This window comes from Cololabis saira, chromosome 20 (assembly GCF_033807715.1).
Source record: "Cololabis saira isolate AMF1-May2022 chromosome 20, fColSai1.1, whole genome shotgun sequence".
Classification (NCBI taxonomy): domain Eukaryota; kingdom Metazoa; phylum Chordata; class Actinopteri; order Beloniformes; family Belonidae; genus Cololabis; species Cololabis saira.
Genome location: NC_084606.1, coordinates 28966591 through 28986948, shown reverse-complemented (window position 1 = coordinate 28986948; position 20358 = coordinate 28966591). Strand labels below are relative to the sequence as shown.

The 20358-nt window shown below is 43.5% G+C and overlaps 1 protein-coding gene across 4 annotated transcripts in view; it reads right to left on the bottom strand.

The window, feature by feature from the left end:
- Positions 1-367: 367 nt before the first annotated feature.
- ppargc1a (peroxisome proliferator-activated receptor gamma, coactivator 1 alpha) overlaps positions 368-20358 on the bottom strand; it is a 38006-nt gene continuing 18015 nt past the window's right edge. For 2 of the 4 annotated variants that reach the window (XM_061710664.1, XM_061710665.1), the window contains exons 5-13: positions 18419-19787; positions 17463-17508; positions 17187-17260; positions 11925-13158; positions 9747-9839; positions 8661-8781; positions 6743-6864; positions 6251-6402; positions 368-2221 (exon numbers count right to left, since the gene is read on the bottom strand). In XM_061710664.1, the coding sequence (XP_061566648.1) occupies positions 2118-2221; positions 6251-6402; positions 6743-6864; positions 8661-8781; positions 9747-9839; positions 11925-13158; positions 17187-17260; positions 17463-17508; positions 18419-19787 (3315 nt within the window). In that variant the 3' untranslated portion in view covers positions 368-2117. The remainder of the gene's footprint in view (positions 2222-6250; positions 6403-6742; positions 6865-8660; positions 8782-9746; positions 9840-11924; positions 13159-17186; positions 17261-17462; positions 17509-18418; positions 19788-20358) is intronic. The other 2 variants (XM_061710666.1, XM_061710667.1) reach the window with 1 other exon arrangement.

Here is a 20358-nt window from a genome sequence, read left to right as displayed (position 1 = left end):
AAACCTGCCAGTTAAGACGGCTGAGAGGCAGATATCCAAAGTGGTTTAGGGTGCGCTGACTGCCATCCTGTAAAAGCCATGCACTACACAACAGACAGTTTCAACTCGACACATTTGGACAAACAGGATGGACTAAAGAGCCAGTCACGTTTGCACAGATGCCACAAAGTAATGCGCGCACAACATTTACACAGACTCAGCTACATCTTAAAGGGAAGAGCGGGGGCGGGAAGTGGGGGACATTCAAGTGTTTACCGCACAGGTCGTATGGTGATCAATTGCCAGGATACCGGAATGGAAGAATCCGAACTAGCAGCGACTGGGTAATGGGTCAAGTCCAAAAATCACACAACAGTAGGAGCTAAAATACAACTCTGAAAAATAATTTATTGCTTATTATATAGTTTTTCTTCCATTTATATTAATATTGTCATTATCATTAATCATCTTGTAATTTTTCTGAATAATATTAATGGTATTTGTTTTGTACATCAAATACAAGATCTTTAAAAAATTCAGGAAAAAGGAAATTGTAAACTTTTGTTTGGCATTCACATAATCAAGCATGAGTGGAGTGAGGACAACGTGTCTATACAGTGGTGCAACTGAAACTCCTGCGAAATCATTTTATTGCTTCATGTTCTGCGTTCAGATGGAACAAAAACAACAAAAAAAAAAAAACAACTGACGGACGGCGGAGACAAAGTATCGAAGGGATGAGGGTCTGACAGCCGGACGGAGTAGCTGAATGTTGGGATTGTTTCGGAAGGCATAGAAGGTTAGCACTATCCCCACCAAAAACCTTTTATTGTACACCCTGTCTAGTGATTGCAAGATAAATAACACAAATCAAAAGACATAACATAAATATCATACATTTCATGAGGTACGCCATGGATAATGGAGTCCATAAATATTTCTGATTCGAATATTAAAAATATTACAATAAATAGATAAATATGTTTGGACTGATTGAATGCGGTTTTCTCTCTCACTGACAGTAATCAACATAAAAAGCAATGTGAAATCAATCTAGGTGCATGTATATATGTATATATACATATATATATATATATAAATATATATTTATATATATATACATACATACATATATACATGCATTACTTATTCATTGCAAAATGGGAAAAGTGGGGTAACCCTTTTTTACAATCATGAAAAACATGTTAAAAATGCATTTTACACTGGCTGTATAAGGAAAAACACTGATTAAGAAACTTTAAAATGGTTGACTTCTCTTTTCCCCGAACAACATAACTTAAAAAAAGGACATTTGTTCACATGCTCCAGCAAAATGAGCAGTCAGACATGTCTTTTTTTTTTCTTTTCTACAATCATATCATGTCCTCTAAACATCATGTAGGTGTACAATATGTTTTACAGTATTGTAATTACTACAGATTGACATTCTGAATTAAGAAATTTTTCTCTTCGTTTTAAAAAAGGCTGTGTTTTACAGTGCATAGCTGTAACAAATAAAGAACTTTGATATGTACATAAAATAAAAAATATTCCTTTTTATAGTATTTGTAAATACACAGCTACATTTCTCCTCAAAATGTAGACAGCAATGTTACCTCGAGAATTTAACCTCCAAGATACAATTCCCTACACTCTTTAATTGTAACAACACCAGATCCAAACACCAGATTTCAAAGGAAAAGGAAATCAACAGCAAAGGAAAACAAATCTGGCTGAACAAGCTGTTTTTTTTTCTTTTTTTTTCTCTCTCTTTTTTTCCGCTCCCAAAAGAATCATGGGTATTGTAGTGCTTGGAGAAACACAAAATCATAAAAGTTTCTTCTTCTTCTCCTTCTTCTTTCACTGATGGTTGCACAGCAGTAGAGTGCAACGAAGATGTGCACCAGATTCTGAGGGATCCCAGAATGCAATGTCTCTTCGCAGCTCTTCAGCAGCTATGTTCATGTAAACTTTATTTTTAATATATTAATTTATAATGATATAGGTCTATAGACTTATTCTTACATACTCTATGACAGAGTGTAGAACTTCTGGTAGTCTCGTCTTGAAAGGAGCGAGAAACAACAGTGAGGTATACGGAGTCCCTCTTTGTGACAGACAGCGGGCCACTGAACTGGTTACCTTCTCAGGCTGCACTGGGCCTCTCTCAGCAAACTATCAAAATCCAGAGAGTCATACTTGCTTTTCGTGGAGGCTGGATCAAAGTCGTCCGAATGGGAGTCTGGAGGGGACAAGTAGGATTGTGATTAATGTTGAGCAGGACGGTGTTTCTTTTGAAAAAAGCACATAAAACACAAGGTTCACCTTGGTATTCTCAGAGGACTTTATGGTCGGAGCACGCAGAATATTCTGCCTTGGTTATTGCTCCGTGATCTGCAGCCCGAGTGCTGCTCTAATAGCTCGGTGCAGTTACACGTGAGTTCTCAGAGTGGTATATTCTTATTTGTCCTTTGGCAGTGCATTAAGCGTGAGGGTACCGAGTTTCCACAAAATCATAACTAGTTAACGGAAAACTCTGCGCAGGTTACAGATTAATGCACGACCTGATGTATACCCTGTCAGGCTTTAAGGGTGAATGGTTATGTGCAAGATCATGTCATGTCAATCAATAACCGCTGAATAAGAAAAAGATGTGTCAATAAATAACTGCATGCTGAAGCAGAAACATACTGTAGCACAAAATTTACATGAAGAAGTGTTTCCACTGAAATTGTATATTCCACATGTTAAAAATATGTGGAACTCTTTGGTTGGGGAGCAGTGTGCTCGGGATTCCCAGAACAATGTCCCAGTCAAAGTCTAATACTTCACTTTCCTGTAATGCATTCTTAAAAGGATTTGATCCCAGGAAATCCACCCCATGGTCAGACTGTGCAACGTTCAGACAAATGGCAGAACAGCAAAGGACTTCATCTAAGTCTCTACAGAGCTCAGTTAGCTTACACTGCAAAAAAGTCCCTGTAGAAATAAGCCTAATATTCAATAAATCCAGTCAAAATTGTCTTATTTAACTACAATTATTATTATTACGTTATTATAACTGTTATTTTAGCAGACGCTTTTATCCAAAGCGACATACATCTGAGAGAACAAACACACCAGCAATTAAGGTTAAGGCCTTGCTCAGCTTGAGCCTGGGCCTTACACTACCACTCCCCAATTATCCTTACTGGAACTCTTCAAACCACCAAAACAGTCACAAATAGTATTCACATTTTCCTGAAACAAGGACATCTCACTTTCTTAGAAATGAGTTTTTATAGTATAGTTAAATCATGTCAAAGTTACCAGGTTCCTAGTGAAAAGCACAGCTGATGTTTGCACAGTTTCATACCAAAAAAACAATAACAAAACTCATTTCTGGAACTGACTTTTGGATCAACAAAACCAAAGTAGAGATGTTTGGCCATAATGCACTATGTTTGATTAAAAAAACTAAACTAAACAAAACGGCATATAAGCATAAACGGCTCATCTAACTGTCAGGCCCAGCGGTGGAGGGATGAAGATTTACGTTTCTATTGCAGCCACAGGACTTTGGGCACCTTGCAGCCATTTAAATCAACAATCAATTCCCCCATATATACAACAATACGCAGGAGTCAAATGAGCAGACATCTGAGCGAGAGTTTGAGATAACTGGATCATGAGATAAACTGGATCATGCAATGGTACAATGATCCCACCCATGAAAGCAACTCCACTGCATTCTGCTTGTGCATTTTTGGTTTAGTTTTTATACCACTAATAAAATCATGGTGGTGTTAGTTCATCTGAGTTTGTGTCTACTTATTTTTAGGACCTGGGGAGGAGCAGATGAATTCCTGTCATGTCTTGATGTGTAAACCGACAGGCATGCTTCCCGCTGGTAACGCGTGGCATGTAATACAAGCTATCTTGAAGCATCTGGAAAGACGCATAGCACCGTCTACTCACTCACAGGTATGACGTAGCTAGAAAAAAAACAGAGTATGGGGAGTTGTGAGTATGGAATTTCAGATGCAGCGTGAGAGTAAAGAGGCAGGCCGATATTAAACTGCATCCTAGAGTCTATCCATCTCTCATGTGTCCTGTTTTTTTTCTTGATCAACCTGATAATACATGAAGAGTGTCTTATCTGCGCCAACAGACAGCTTCACAAATGGGGCCCCTACTGGGCCCAGCAGCACACTCCACGACCTTTGAGAAATGGGAATGACCATGGCAGCCAGGAGACGCCAGTTGTGATCTAATGCAATGGCTGAGGGCTGGATCGTGTCTCGCCGCACACCTTGAGGGATGAAAAATACCCAGGTGCTCTACTAAAAACTAATGGACAGTGTCCTGGAAAGAAAAAAAAAAAAAAAGGATGAGAAGAGGTTTGGATACCACGCTATTAGAAAATGCTCCTCTCAATCTCTTTATCCTATGCTATCAATAAAGGGGCGACCAAAATAGCCCGTTCCTGACAAAGAGGCAGTTGAGAGAGGCCTTTCTATTTCAGTAGACTGATTAGTCAATCTCAGTATAATGTCTATCCTCAAGGCTTTAGGATTTGCAACTGTTTCTCTGTCATGTACCCTTTTAAAAGGCTAATGGCTTTACGCATGAGGTTTGAAAATGTGCAGGGGCAGCTTCATTTTTTATGTTTTTGGGACAAAAGTGCTCCTTTTCCTTTAAGTAGCCCATTGACCCTCTGTAAGCTGCAGTTTGTGATTCTTGACCTCACAGCTTAGTGGGAAAAAATGCACGACTCAATATCTCGTCTTCCATGTCATCATCAGCTGAAAGAGATGATCTTTTGTGGCTGCACAACAACTAAAAGCATGGGTCAAGTCTTAGTGCAACGAAGCGATGAAAAGAAAGCACCGAGACACGCCTTTCTCCGTATGATAAAAGCAGAGCATCTTGCCTGAAGTAAAAGCCCTGATTTCGCAGATTGCTTGCATTATTTATCAAATGCATCATTCAGCTTTCTGCTGTATCCATTCCAGTTAGATTTCCGTGTAAGGTATCTGACCAATATAGAGGGGAAGCATGTTTAGCCTTGGGAGTGGCTTGGATGGATCATGCCACAACCTCTGCTCTCCTGCTAAAAGCAGGAGGTTTGTAGGCAGCAGCATCCAGCAGGTAGTGACTTCCTGGAGGAAGTACCTCGTCCTTTTATTTTTATTTCCCCCACGTTATCTCACTAGTCATTATTCCTCCTACTTCTGGATACATGTATCTTTCAGAAACATGCTGGTTTTCATTAATCTGGTACCAGCTGACCGGGTCTGTCATGTCATCAGACTGAAAACAGAAAAACATATCTCTGTCGCTTTTAACCCGACAAATTGAGTTATTGGAGAAAATAAGAAACAAAAGCGTCTTTGAGATCTTTTAAAAGCGCTTTATAAATAAAATTGATTATTATTTTTAAAACTGCTGCTCAAATGTTTCTCCTCCAGGATTTTACCAATGATAATTACATGTATCACCTTGTTTTTATTGTCACATTTGAACCAGAAGGATGCTTTTATAGTGGTGCAACTACAATTTGCTTAATGCTAAATAAGGTTAAATAGATAGAAAAGTGTTATTTCTAAAGCGTCCATACGCCTACGCCGTCTTCACACATCCACTGCACTCTTGGCTCGCTAACATACGTTCTTATGGCATTACGATGAAAGGTTACACGGAAACTAAGACTCCATTAGGACTTTAAGCCACGATGAACAGTGATGCAAAAGCAACAGATGTAGGAGGCCTCTGATTTTAAACACCTCACATCTAAAAAGGCCTATTTGTGGGACCCCCACATACGTGTGCCCACTACCTATCAGCACATGAAAAACAAACTACCGTATACACACACAGGTACCCTGCTGCCTCATGACTCTCTTTTCACATCAGTAAAGCAGAAACATACATCTCAAAACCACGCCAGTGATGGAGTTTGCCTGTTTTTTGTGTGGAGATAGCGCAGATACGAGCAGGGAGGGAATGGAGCTCTATTCTCAGCATGTTCACAGACCAACCTCTGGCCCCGCTTTACAGTCCTGAGCCACAAATGCCTTGTGAAGACATCCCGGAGCCGTACGAACCGTTATCAGCACAGAGATGGCTATATTTTGATCTGGAAACATCACTCAAGGCTTTTTTGTTGTCTTATTTACCCCCCGCCACTTTTTTTTTTTCTTTCTTTCTGCCAACAGTCGTCAAGGAACACAAATATACAGCGTGGCCGCCTGCAGGGGGCTGATGGGGAGAACAGCAAAGCTGCACTTACCCAGGTCTGTGTAATGCGATTTGCAGAACTGCTTTTGTCCTCCGTAGCACAGCTCGAACTGAGGCTCGTTTAACCTGCGTAAGGTGTGTCCGTTCTCAAGGGCAGCGAAGGCGTCACAAGTGTAGCGGTACGTGATGAAGCCAAAATTGTCCCTGGTCAGGAATAGAAAATGACACGTCAGAGAGAGTGTTGCTGTGGGGTAACAATGACTCAACAGAGCGCCTCGACTTAGACAACGATGGCGCTATTTATATGCAAAAGAGAATCAATGAAGGTGTATCTTTGGGGCTCCGTGGGCGGAGAAGTAGTAAGGGAGAGAGTGCAAAAGCTTTCTTTGTCACTAGCAGAAATTACCAGCAGTTACAGCAGAATCTATATCTTTTTGTCCAAAAAGGAGTTATAAAAAATAAATGTCACAGGTTATCTCAACAATAATGTCACACCCCGATAGAGACGTAAAACCCACATGCAGAGAAAATCCGATGATCTTACCCATCATCCCTCAAGTTTACTGCACATTCTTCAATTTCTCCAAAGATTTCGAAGCGGCGCTTCAACTCCGTCCGAGTGCAGTCTGACCTCAGTCGCCCCACGTACACCACCCGTCTCTCCTCCTGCTCGTAGAGAGGACACACAGAACCGGGCGGCCAGGTTAAAACGGGGAGGCTGCTTTTCCTTTTCCCCCTTTCTGACTTCACCGGGCTTTAATGAATTGATCGCTCCTGCAAATACTGCTGCTGACTCCGGGGGCCCCGTGTTGTTGCCCCTCCTCCGTGCCTGTCTTTATTTGGTTCCTCTGTGATTGGTTCAACTTACTTCCTCTTATCTGCCCGAGTTGCTTTTGAAAGCTCTTTCAATCTACCTTGACACTACAATTCCTTCTTCTTTCCTCGACTCGTCAACGAGAGGCAGAGCGATTTTTATCAAATGATGCCGTGTGGGAAGTTTGGGGCTGCCTTTTTTCTTTTTGTGAAGCCTAAAAAATAAAAGCTTTTGAGTTGTCTCAGTTCTACATAAGCCTTACTCCTTTTTCTTCAAGCGTTGGATTCCCAGAAGAGAGATTTTTCTTTTTGTTTGCTAAATGACTGGTTTGTTAGTATTGAAAGAAGATTTGTAATCAAGAGACAGGCAGAACTATAAGCAGCAGCTCAGAGCCACGAGGCAGAGAAACACAGACTTCTGTGGACCTCGGAGGATGCGCGGGTCATGTTGGAATAATTTAGAAATAAACTGCACCAGGCAGCAATTATAGCTTTTGAGTAGTTTAATTGCATCTGCTAATCATATAATACAGTTGAGTCCTGGGGCTATAGTCTATCACTGGTATTATTTATTTATTGCTATCCACTGATGTTCTTCTGCAATTTTCAAAGCTGTTCTGAAAAAAAAAAAAAAAAAAAAAAAAGCGAGCACATATATGTAAATCAGTTGCCTTGTGCTAAACTCAAAGTTCACCTTTGCCCACGCGGCTTATACTGCACCAGAGACCAATACAAATTAACCACTGATTACAGCTGTGCTTTTTCCACTCTCTTTCATGCTTACGCACTATGAGTCTAAAATAAAGCATTTGCTGAATTAGGGATTTTGTTGCTGACAAATGATAAATAGGTGGGCTTTTCTTGATGGCACCCCGAGGGCTGCTTGTGTACGTGTGAACGAGAGCGAGAACGGTGCAGAAAACAAGCGAGTGAGCCAGACGCAGAGAGACACTTGCACATCCCCGGCCTCCCAAACCTTGTTTGACAGCTTGAGCTCGACTGCTCGTAATTTTAGACCCATCGTCTCTAGAAAATGTGTGCGCGTCGAGCCGCGTTTGCGTCATCTAATGTGAGCGTATCAAAACGTGCGGTAGCCGCGTTGCCCCACTGGAAATGTGAGTCATTTCGCTCTGAGACAAAGAGAGTGGAGATGAGGGAGAAATGTGATATTCACTGAATCGGGCCCAAATGTTGAAATAGATACAGAAGAAAAGGGGAAGGATCTCAGCCGAATCAATGCCCGTTTCCTTTTTCGTCCTCTCCTCTTCTTCTGCCAGTTAGAATTTCCCACTTTTTTTTTTTTAACATTTTACCCCTGTGGTGTGATTAATAAGAGTCGACAGTGTTTCCAGACGACAGAGATGTTAAAAATACACAACGCAGAGATAAAGAGGAAGGGCCTGTAGCCTGAATCATTCAGGAACTCACTTTGTATGTATTCGTTTCAGCAGAGAGACACTCTGGCATGTTGCACAGGCTGCAGGCTCCTCATCCTAAATGTGTGTGTCTGTGGGAGGTGTCTGTGGGTTGTGCCCCAGCACTGATTACATGTGCTCTTTTTTTCAGGGATGGTGCGGAAAGTCAAGTCAAGCATCAAAGAGAGAAAAAAAAAAAAAATAACAGCGACTGCAGTGGCGTCATCGACTCACTATTGCTTTTTGCTTTTGCTTTTCTCTCTGAACGGCTCTTTCAAACTCCCGCTTCTCATAATCCAGCCGGTACTCCTCCCTCTTCAGCCTCTCGTGCTGGTACTCCTCGTAGCTGTCATACCTGTGGAGGAGAAGATAAATATATGACATCAATCAACGTCCTCCCCCCCTTCCCTGGAATGCACCAATCCCGTTGAAGTTTATGAAGAACAATTGCCAGTATCCACCACGGGACCGGTCCGGGGATGAATGAGAAGTTGGTTGTAAAGCGAAGAAGATGGACGTGTTAATAAGATGTCTATTCGCCATTGCTATGATTACAAAGCCTGCAGGACGAGCCCGCGGGAGTGCCGGCAAGCAGCGCGGCCGGGGAGCCAGGCAGCTGCAACTGTCAGCACAACTTCACATGTCATTACTTTCTGCTTAGTTAGGGCTTCATCAAGAAGGAAAGTGCTACTTTTCCCCCCACCCCAGACTAGTACAAGACGTGTCCGTTAAGTTTTCCACTGATGAGAGACTCTCGGGCTTGTCGGGTGTCATTAGGCACGTGGGTGCCAAATCAGCTCGGAGCAATGAGATGCTGTCAGTCTGTGCCAGTACCTCTCTGCATATGAAATAGTCCCTCTGCAGTGGCTCATGGAAAACTACAGATGCACCAAGTTGAATATGTGTCATTATCAAGCTGGGAGCATCAATTTGGAAGTTTAGTACAAATATGCAGCGTTATGCTTTTTTTTAAATCCTGTCACTTGCAACATAAAGGATCAGGATCAGTTAAACACAGTTCCCCTGTATGTTTTTCAAAGTCCCTGTGTGGATAGGACACTGCAGCAGTCTGTCGGTGAAAAGGCAACGACAGAGAAATCAAATACTTTCCGCCTGCTGACAGGAGAAAACTTCCCTCCACTGTCCTTATTTAGTCTCATTTCACTTACTTATCCCTTTATTTACAACATAATAAATCTTGAACATTTTGTCAGGTGCGTAGATAGAACAAGCATTTGTCCTTACCTGGAGCATGCCACAAAACAAAGGTTAACAACGCATAATAAACAGGAGGTTAAATAATTAATTTAAAACAATCACCTTGGCCTGCGGCTGAGAGGAGATCGAGACTGAGGGTGGGGGCTCTTGTGGGTTCTGGAGCGAAAAACATTCAAATCTGTGCTGTGACGAGACCTGAGGGAAAGACAAACAAAAAATAAATGAAATGCTTTATGAACACACTGGAGTGTTGTACATATTGATTTTAGAGGGATGCAACTAACTCTTTGAACTTTTAGCATCGTGTCTTCCCCCAAGTTTGTCCTCAGGTACGATAACAGTAAATGGGCATAACTTATCGCTTAACTTTTGTTTTTTTTAACCTCAGGTGCCAAATACATACGGCTGCTATTTAAGTTGAATAAAAAAAGTGGTCAGTGGTTTAAGCCCCGGTGGCCTGACTATAGAGCTTGTAGTTCTGCACTTTTCCTCAGCTTCTAATGCTTAATTATTGAAGTGCTGCTGAAGAAGGAAGAGCTGAATAATGGAGAGAGGGAAGTTTGGGAAGCTCAGTGAAGCAAAGGAATGCTAGTTTAGAGAGATCGAGGACTGAACGCTGTGAAACTAAAAACAGGGAACCAACCCTTCTTCAAATTATTCAGCTGAAATTCCTTTTTTCTTTTCTTGCATGACTCCCTTCTCTTACTGGAAAAACTCCAAACCATATCTATTATTGTCAGAAAGCTTGTCAGTGTCAGATTTTGATTGAATACCCTGAGACCACAACTGTATAATTTGTGAGCAAGTTGATGTAAAGTTAAGGGGAATAAAAAGAGGCCCGAACAGAATAAGGGGATTCTATTGGATCTGTGGAGTGAACTGACCTTTCAATAATCATGCAAACACAGTGAATCACTGCAGCGGCGTGCTACACTGTGAGGCGCTCAATGAACTTCTACTGACAAAGTGAATTCATTCACATTACTCTCAGTAACTAGTGTCTGCCTCTGTTCATTGACCAAAAAAAAAAAATCTCCCTTGGCTCTGATCAAAGGGAACCATGGGAGATGTAGTTTCCACATAGGGCAACGATGACAGGGTTCTTTTTTTGAGAGGGGTTTTGAGACTACATTCCCACTGCCTGGATTTGGCTTTTATCTCTGGGGATGTAAAAGAAGAGGGTTTGTCACACAGCAAAAACAACAGCTGCCGCTTAAAACAATAGCCTCGGCATCAAACAAAAATACAGGCATGAGTGAAGAGGCAGCGTTGGAGAGACACTCAAATAAAACTTCCCGCCTAGAGATGAAAATTCATGCTGCTCTGAAGTCCAGGGCCTCTGGCACCTTTAATGTTTTGTTTCTCCCCTTTTTTTATGTGTTGGTTTAGGTACATTTTACCTTTTGAGGCAATTTTTATCCCCATTGTCTGTTCAGATCTCGGTGATGGCTGCTTTAGCAGCTTCATTTCTCAGCATAGGAGTACCATCAACTTAGGGCTGGGCGATATATCGAGATTTTAATATATATCGATATATTTTCAAACGCGATATGGTACGAGACAATATCGTTTATATCGATTTAAAAAAAAAAAAAAAAAAAAAAAAAAATTTTTGATATAGCTTATTTTGTGACAAATTGACTTGAATGTTTTATTTGAGATTTGCACAAATGCTTTGTTATTTGCACAACTATCAACCTCAGTGGAAAAGTCTGCCTGTTACTGTCTACATTGTATTAATTGTACAGTGTATTTTAATTTAATTGTTATGCAGGAAAGGGATATTTGTTTTATTTTATTCAAGAAGCATTTTTATTCTATATATGCAGGCAGTTTATTTTTATTTCATTTGTTTTATACATTTTGATATTGTGCAGACCTCTGTTAATAAAGGTACCTGTGTGACATTTGGCACGAGGCTTTGTATTAAAACTGACTGTTTTTTAAGGGTTTGCCTCAGAAAAAATGAAGCTAACAGAGATGCTATGCTATAATGCTTTGGGGGAAACCCCAATTATGGCACGGAAAAAATATCGAGATATATATCGAGTATCGCCATTCAGCTAGAAAATATTGAGATATGACTTTTGGTCCATATCGCCCAGCCCTACATCAACTTCATAAAAATGTGCAAAAACTAGACTCATGCCAATACATTTGACTTCAAAACAGTAGTTTCTAATGCTCAACAAGCATTGGTTGAACAAAAAAAAGGACGCTTTCAGGTTTGGTTCCCTTAAAAGACAGAGTAGCAAGGATAAGAACAGAGGGACAATTTACCAGGAGGAGAGGCGTCTGTCGGGTGAACTGGAGAGAGAGCGCCTGCGACATCGTGACGAGGAGCTGCGGGAGCCAGAGTGGGAGCGAGAGCGGGAGCGGGATCCACTGCTGGCCCAACAGAAAGGCCTGCTGGGTGACAGGAGGAGGGAGGAAGGCGGGGAGACGGACCCTCGTGAAGGGGAGCAGCTGGATGGTGGGGAACTGGAGGGCGAGTGCGGAGAGCAGTCAAAGAGTAGGTCCAGGGGGGTGCCGTCCCAAGGATAGACGAAGCGACTTTCACGGCCCTCGCCCAGCTCCAGCTCGTCGTGGAAGGGCAGAAACCCTGCTTGTAGGTAACTGGAGCCAGGCAGCCTCTGGGAATAATAGTCATTTTCTCCCTCCCCAAAGGACTTGGGGGCTGTAGCCGTGTTCAGTTTGCTGCTGGGCTCTCTGTCCTGGCCACCCTGGCTGTAGAGGGCTTTCAGAGGGGGACCAAAGTGCTTGTTGAGCTCTGCTCGGATTTCCTGGTCGCACAGGGGCTTCCGGCTGCTGGCAGAAAGTTGTAGTTGGTCCCTTACAGTAATGGCCCCTTCTGTGGGGATCTGAATGCTTTGCGTAAGGGTTTTCTCCCTTAAGCCCCTGTCGCGGCCCGTTTCTCTGTCCACAGAGACTAAATTCTGCTCCTTAGCCAAAGGGCCAGGTGAAGTTGATGATGGAGGAGGAGATGATGATGAAAAGGATGATGGCATGGCAGAGTCCTTATATTCGACATGCTCGTTCTCCACTTTGCCAGAACTGGGCACGGGAGCAGCAGCAGCGACACCTGGGGTAAATGTCATGTCCACAGCTGTAGTCATGGTAACAGTTGCTGTGCCCCCATCCGTCTTTGCATTCGCCGATGCCTGGCAATAGTCGTGGTCACTGTTGCCACAGGAAGTGGCCTTCTTGTTCTTGCCAGTGCTGCGATGCTCCTCAAGGCCACCTCCTACTGCATATTGAGTGACGGAGGAAGGGAGGGCGGTGGACGCCTTGCTCAGCTGCGCATAAAGCTCAGTCTGTTCGGGCCCCTTCCTGGCGGGGCCCCCGGGTGAGGCGCCTGGGGCCAGGGCCACAGTTCCGGCGCCTGACTCACTCAGCCTGGCTCTTTTGCATGTCAAGGCCGAGGAGGAACATGAGGACAACTTGGTTTTGAGAGATGCTTTGAAAGGATTCTCTTGACTGGCTTTGTGTGGGGGCGTGGTAGGTGGTGTCAGACCTGCACGGGGGGAGGGAGACACAGAGGTTGGGTGTGAGCAATAAAATGGAAATAGAATCATAATGCGTCCCTCCACATGTAAACCCCCCCCCCACCCCCTCCCATCCCCTCTCCTTTCTCCCCTCACTCATCAATAAACTCCCAGGTCAGTTTATAGATAGTGGACACAGATACATGCCTGATTAAAATATTCACTTTCACCGGGCTTAATCTTATTTTATTGCAATGTTGACAGATTAATGTAATGCTCGGTGTAACTTAATATAACTGTGCTGTAATACAGGCGACTTCTCCTTCTTTCTGACCTTGAAAATGCCCATTTTGAAAAGGAAAAAAAAAAAAAAAAAAACTGCACACAGGCTTGCAAGGGGACAACGATAATGCATCTAATGGGGGGAAAAAAAGAAAAGAAAAATTAAGTAAAAGTATCGTATCTCTGCCCGGACCATACAAATGCTTTTCTGGGACGGACTTGTTTTTGAGGCTTTATTGACCAGCCGAACACAACAATCACCGACATGATGTCCTTGTCTCCAGATGATCCTGTATTAGGGCTGGGCGATATATCGAGATTTATATATCGATATATTTTCAAACACGATATGGTACGAGACAATATCGTTTATATCGATTTAATTTTTTTTTTTTTTTAATGATTTTGATATAGCTTATTTTGTGACAAATTGACTTGAATGTTTTATTTAAGATTTGCACAAATGTTTTGTTATTTGCACAACTGTCAACCTCAGTGGAAAAGTCTGCCTGTTACTGTCTACATTGTATTAATTGCACAGTGTATTTTAATTTAATTGTTATGCAGGAAAGGGATATTTGTTATATTTTATTCAAGAAGCATTTTTATTCTATATTTGCAGGCAGTTTATTTTTATTTCATTTGTTTTATACATTTTGATATTGTGCAGACCTCTGTTAATAAAGGTACCTGTGTGACATTTGGCACAAGGCTTTGTATTAAAACTGACTGTTTTTTTAAGGGTTTGCCTCAGAAAAAAATGAAGCTAACAGAGATGCTATGCTATAATGCTTTGGGGGAAACCCCAATTATGGCACAGAAAAAATATCGAGATATATATCGAGTATCGCCATTTAGCTAGAAAATATCGAGATATGACTTTTGGTCCATATCGCCCAGCCCTATCCTGTATTTACTCTAACGCTGTTGCAGACGGTCTTTAGATCTACTACAGATACATTGAGGCTTGCCTGGTGACATTGCCGTAGTAAGGTGCCTGTTATGTCACGACTGGTGATTAGGCTGACATTCTTCTCAGATGGCATCCCCACTACTCGTGCCCCCATCCCTCCATCTCCTCCCCAGCTTCCTACAGATTTATAACCAGACAGATGGCAGTTATATGGGAAGTCCTGAGATGAGCCCACTTTATAGCATTGTTAATGCACTCACATGAACAGCCGCCACCATTACTCTCATTCTCCCTAACCTCCTCTCCCTAAGTCTCCTCCTTTCTTGAGCTGAGTCCCGAGCTTCACCCCCTTCTCTCCTTTGTCTGCCATCTCCACCGGATCAATCTCCATTTCCCCCCTTTTTCTGCCACGCTTCTTCTTTCCCCATTTCTGACTTACACAGAACAAATGTGCCCACACACAGAGGCACACTTGTCACTAACAGTCTCTCACTGGAGTCAAACTCCGGCACTTTTAAACACCTACGCGCTTCTCTTCTTCTCTGCCATTCTTATAACGCACATCATTCTTCCCCTTGCCAGTGAATTGCACCAAATGACAGCTATTAGTATCAAATCCAGTGTTGGAGTGCGCACCACAGAGACAGCTTGCCAAAGACGTTGCAACAGCCCAGCACATAAATGTGTAAGTTTCTGAAATCACTGGCTGTGTTTGGGATGTGTGAGCCAATGCTTTATCATCGTACTTATTATCTATAATACATGTGTAAGTAGGGGCTGCAAGCTCCCACCCCCTTCATCCCTCCTTTCCTTCATTCCCTCTCTTCTTTACCCCACAGCTGACAGTGGGACTGTATACGGCATAATGGCAATTAAAAAAAAAAGGAGACAGGGACAGCGGATGTTAGACAATGTCTGAAAAACTTCTGTTTCACCAATGAAGCGCCATCTGTCCAAAACAATTTGTGTATGGGATCATAAACTAGGAGCCATTAGCAATGAGGGTGAAATAAATCAGAGTTAGATAAATATGTGCCTCTCAGTTAAACTTGCCACTGAAGGTGATTGGTGTTTGTGATCCGCAGGCACAAAACAGCAATCATAGTAACACTCACGAGGAAACAATGGAAGAAGTGAGCAAAACAAGAAGAACGAGTGGGGTTTTACTTTCCTTTTTTTTTTTTTTTCTTCGTTCGGCTATAAATCGTGAGGAAACCATGGAGTGAATAACAACTCAAGGCTTAAAGAGTTTATCCGGCAGTAAGCTATGCAAATAGCAACACACAGACCACCTCAGTGTCATGAGATACAGTAATTAAAGACAACACAGCAGCACAGGGTAAATCTATTAGCTTGGCAGAGATTAGGCCTCAACAGTCGCATCCCAAGGGGGCTTCACTGCCTCTTGTAGCCTTTGCTGTACCTCTTTAAGAAGGGTCGAACCACAGTATTGGCAACAAACATGCTTTTTTTTTCCCAGTAGTAGCTATACCTTGTCTGGGCACAAAATGTACAGGTGCTCACAAATAAATCAAACTTCTACTACAATTCATCATAAAGGCATAAAATAATATTACTGGCAGCGGTTCAAAGAAAATTCCAGCATTGTGCGTGTCCCGCCATAAATTGCAATAAAGGTGGCCATAAAGGTGGAACTACCCAATCCACTAACATTCATCTGGTTATCTGTAATGCCACCATTATCTCTACTCACATTTATTTCATTTTATCTGTATCCAGCTGTCTCATACTCATGTGATTCTTAAAAGCTAATCTCTAACCATGACTGGTGCTCAGCAACGCAGAGCATTCTGACTAATGACTCCTGCTAATATTCAATCGTAAATTTGCCCCGGCGCAGAGAAGTCTGGTGAAGGGCTTTATTTGAGGGCGCTCGTAAAAATGGACGAGATGGAAAAGAACAAACACGCAGATTTGCCTACAGGTCAACAGTTTTGCCCACGCGCGGTGGAACGGGAGGAAATATTAACCGTGCTTGATTGCGCCAGAGTTTGAGGAATACTGCTCCCTTTCTCCGTTTAGGCCTCAACATCCCATTTGACCTCAAAAGCTTGCTGAAAGGGTTAAAGGGCACTCTAACCAAAGCAGGGATACCTGTATACCTGTTGGGGTTTGTTCCTCGCACAAGTAAAAGGTGCAAAGGACAGAAATTAACTTAATACAAGGGTCATTTCCCTTGCTGGTAAATTAATAACCCAAAAGGGCCAGTATTACGGGCTAAAGGGCACTCATTTCGTTTTTATTGAGCTCAGATGATTATTTTCAAGTAAATGTGTGGTAATTACTATCTACTAACCCAACTTGCAAAGAATCAGAGGAAGCAGAGAGTCCCAATATTTAAGCTTTAGCTTGGGAAATGTCTTCACTTTTGTCTTAAAGCTCTTGCAGGACATGCTTTCTTCATAGTCATTATAACAAAAGTATGATGTCAGTGATTATGCAGAGATATCGCTATCATTGTACCATTTGGGAAAGAGTCCCTGATGTTGGAAAATGCTCCCCGGTCAACTGATCAACTGTCTGCATGACTAGCATTTCCAGGTAGACGGAGATCATACAGGAAAGATTAAATTATAAAGCCAAACCAATTAGAGTAGTATCACTGTCATTTCAATTTCCCCATGATGTATAGGCTAAGTAAGATGTCAATCAGAGAGCATTAGGATCTGGGGCATATTACCTCTTCAGTAAAAAGATCAGGGAGTAATGGGGGGGGGGGTTAACTAATAAACCCAGAGAAACTGGGAAGGCTAATCAATACTCAGGCAGATAAAAGTGATCTTCTAGTCCTAATCTAATCCATAACTGGTAACACATATAAGTCAGGAATAGTGTGCTCACCTGGGGTTCCAGCAATCTCCACACTTAATGTGCGTTCAATGGTTTTGTTCTCAAACGGTGATCCCTTGTGGTCACTGGAAGACAAAAAAAATGACAGGGTTTGAATTCTCATGTGAAATGTTCCGTATGTTTTCGTGATCTTAGAAATGGAAATGAGTCACACAAATGCCTCCACTTGGATTCTAGTCTATATAGTTTTCTTTGGCTTTGTCTTTTTGCAGTAGTTTGTGTTTGCTCTTTTGCCTAGAATAATGTGGAAAAACTTCTCACACTTACTTTGGAGACTCTGGGGTCAAAGGAAGTGGCAAGGTGGTTGGTTTGGCTGCAGAACACAAAGGAGCATGGGTAATTATTGATCTAGGTATGACAATCACGGCAGAAGAGAAAAGGTCCACATTCTGCAACATTTAATCTCAAATTGGCTCAAAAAATGCAAGTATTACTACAAAAAAAAAACATCCTTGGTTAGAAAGTGTTTCTAAGGACACTATTATACAAAGTACAGATTTTTTTAATTGACCCCATTTTTTTACAATTTACTCTCTTAGGATATATTGTTAAGTCTGTGAGGCAGGATGAAGTGATGGTTTCAGAAGTGTATTGACACAGATAAAACACGCCCAAGACAACAAAAAGATCATCATGAATTAAAAACACAAAGAGACAACGCCACAAACACCACATATGACAGAGGGTGAGACCCCTGCTACACAACGTTATAATTGCATGCACCAACAGCAGAAGAGGGAGGGGGGGGAAAAAAAGAAGGAAGAAAGGAGAGTCAAGGAAGCTTGTGCAGTTGCCCGAGGCTCTGGCCAACTTGTGCTTGGGCTAAGAGAATGTGGCTTTAGTAGCACGATGGTAGCACCCGGGCTCTGAGTCTAACTGTACACGGTCAGCACAATCAGCTCAATCAGCCAAAGGTTCCAGAATCAACGTCCAAAGTAGCAAGACAAGGCGCTGCCCTTTCACCCCCCACACCCTCCTTTATTTATTTATTTTTTTAAAGTTTCATTCTCGTTGAATTTGGAAAAACAAAAAAAAGCTTCTGGGACTAGCAAAAAGCATTGGCGAGCAGGCTGTTTGCAGTCATTGGTGTTTATGTCCTCAAGAGGACAGTTAGATTCAAATTAGGATACGGGTTAGTTAAGAAATCAAACTCGGAAGTGGTTAGAGCAGAAGGAGAAGAAAGAGCAGAGATAAGGCCATTGGGGGGATGCAGTCATGATTACCTAACAACGGGTGGCCCTGGTCATCGGGGTGCTCGCTGAGTGCCTGCCTGTGTGGGTGCCCTGGCCCTTCTATGATGCAGGGAGGGGTGGGCTCTGCAAAGCTAGTATCTGGGATGAGCGGGCTCGGCGGGCCCTGTTTGAGCACCGCTGCAGGGCTGCCCTTGACATGGTCATTATCATCATCATCAACAACACCATCATCATCGACAACATGGTCAACATCCTCCCCATAGCCGCCCTGGCTTGGCCACCCCAGCTCCAGTCCCAAACCCATGTCTAGCCCGGGATCTAGGTGGCTGACCCAGCTCTCTAGGTCTAGGCTGAGGGGGGACAGAAGGAGCCCTGCGTGCGAGTCTTCAGCCAGACTCACTCCCCGCTTTTTGTGCTCAGTGGCCTCTCTGACAGTCTTATCTTCCACCTTTGAGGAAACCTGGGCTGCGCTCTCACGACGCCTAGCTGCTGATTTGCTCTTAGAGCTGGGTAAACGGGTAGCGGTGGGTTGGGGTACGTGGGCCCGGAATTGAGCGGGCCTCTGTTTGGAGGTGAGCAGCTGGCTAAGTAAAGGGTGCCCCGGCCTCTCTCTCTCGTCTCTTTTCTTTATCGTTACTGTGATGTGCCTGTGTGGTGCGCGGCTGGCACTGCTGAAGTAACTCTGGCCTCGCCTGCCAACGCCCTCGCTAGCCTGAGTAGCGCCCGCAGCCTCTCGGCAATGCTCACAGCTATGACTCCCCTCTCGGGGAGGGAGGGAATAAGAATGCATATACCTAATAAACCTAGCGGCAGCCAGCCGGCCCACATCGCCCGGCGGCCTTCCTTCTTCACTGGGCGGCCCATGCTCCAGTTTGGGGCGGGCATGGCCGCAGGTGTAGGTTCTGTGGCCAACAGGGATAGAGGCACTCTCCGAATCCTCAACCCCGTGATCGTGAGCGCAACGCTGCCACTTCCCAGCCCCAACACCAGGCATACTACACTCGCCTGCAGCCCGGCTCTCACCTCGCTGGTGATGCTGCTGCGGCGGCGGCGGCGGCGGCTGCGGCTGTTGCTGCTGCTGCTGTTGTTGAGATGGCACAGCTGACTTCTTTTTGGAGGTTGTGGAGGAAGAGGAAGAAGAGCTGGATGACAGGGAGGAGAACGAGGAGGTGGATGACGAGGACGGCGAGGAGGAGGAGGAAGAGGCACCCAGACCCAGGCCACTCTTGTCCCTGCTACTGGCACCCCCCCAGGCACCCTTGGGTTCACTGGCTTTGGTGTGGAGCAGGATGTCATCGGTGGCCGTCAGGTACTTCAGCAGCTCAGTGCATGGCCGCCTCACCGGGCGGTTCTGTTGGCTGGAGCCCCCTCTTGCTTTGCCATTCCAGGGGCTCTCCGACTGCACAAAAAGTAAGACAGAGAGAGAGACAGTTGCTAAGTATGACTGAATTAAACGTTTTATTCACTCTCACTACGGTATAGCAGGTCCAAATGTGATAAAACATTAATCACTAAACATGAAACGGAAATCAAAGGAGATGTCTCCACAGCGGGGCTCAGAGAGTGACTCAAACAGCCACAGATAAGTTTGTGTCCAAGTGTCTAGGAGGCAATGGTGGGAGTGCCGTCCGCCCATCATCTTAATTGCGTGGCTCCCCGAGCAGCACCGCGCCACTCTGTACGCACACCGCGTCCTCTGGGAGTCCTTATTCACTCTGCTCCAGAAACGGATGACTCAAAGGCACGGTATGAAAATAGACTTAGTGAGGAACGTTGGCGCACTGTATGTGCAAACATAGTACAAATATGTCTGTGTTGTGTTTACCACACATTATGAGCACATCCTGATGCTTTTCACACGGAGCAGATTTGAGCACTTGGTAAGGCCCCTTATTCATAAGCTACAGTAGCTTCTGGGGAGTCCCATTTTACAAACCTCGATTATTATCTGTATTTGTGTTTTTTTTTAT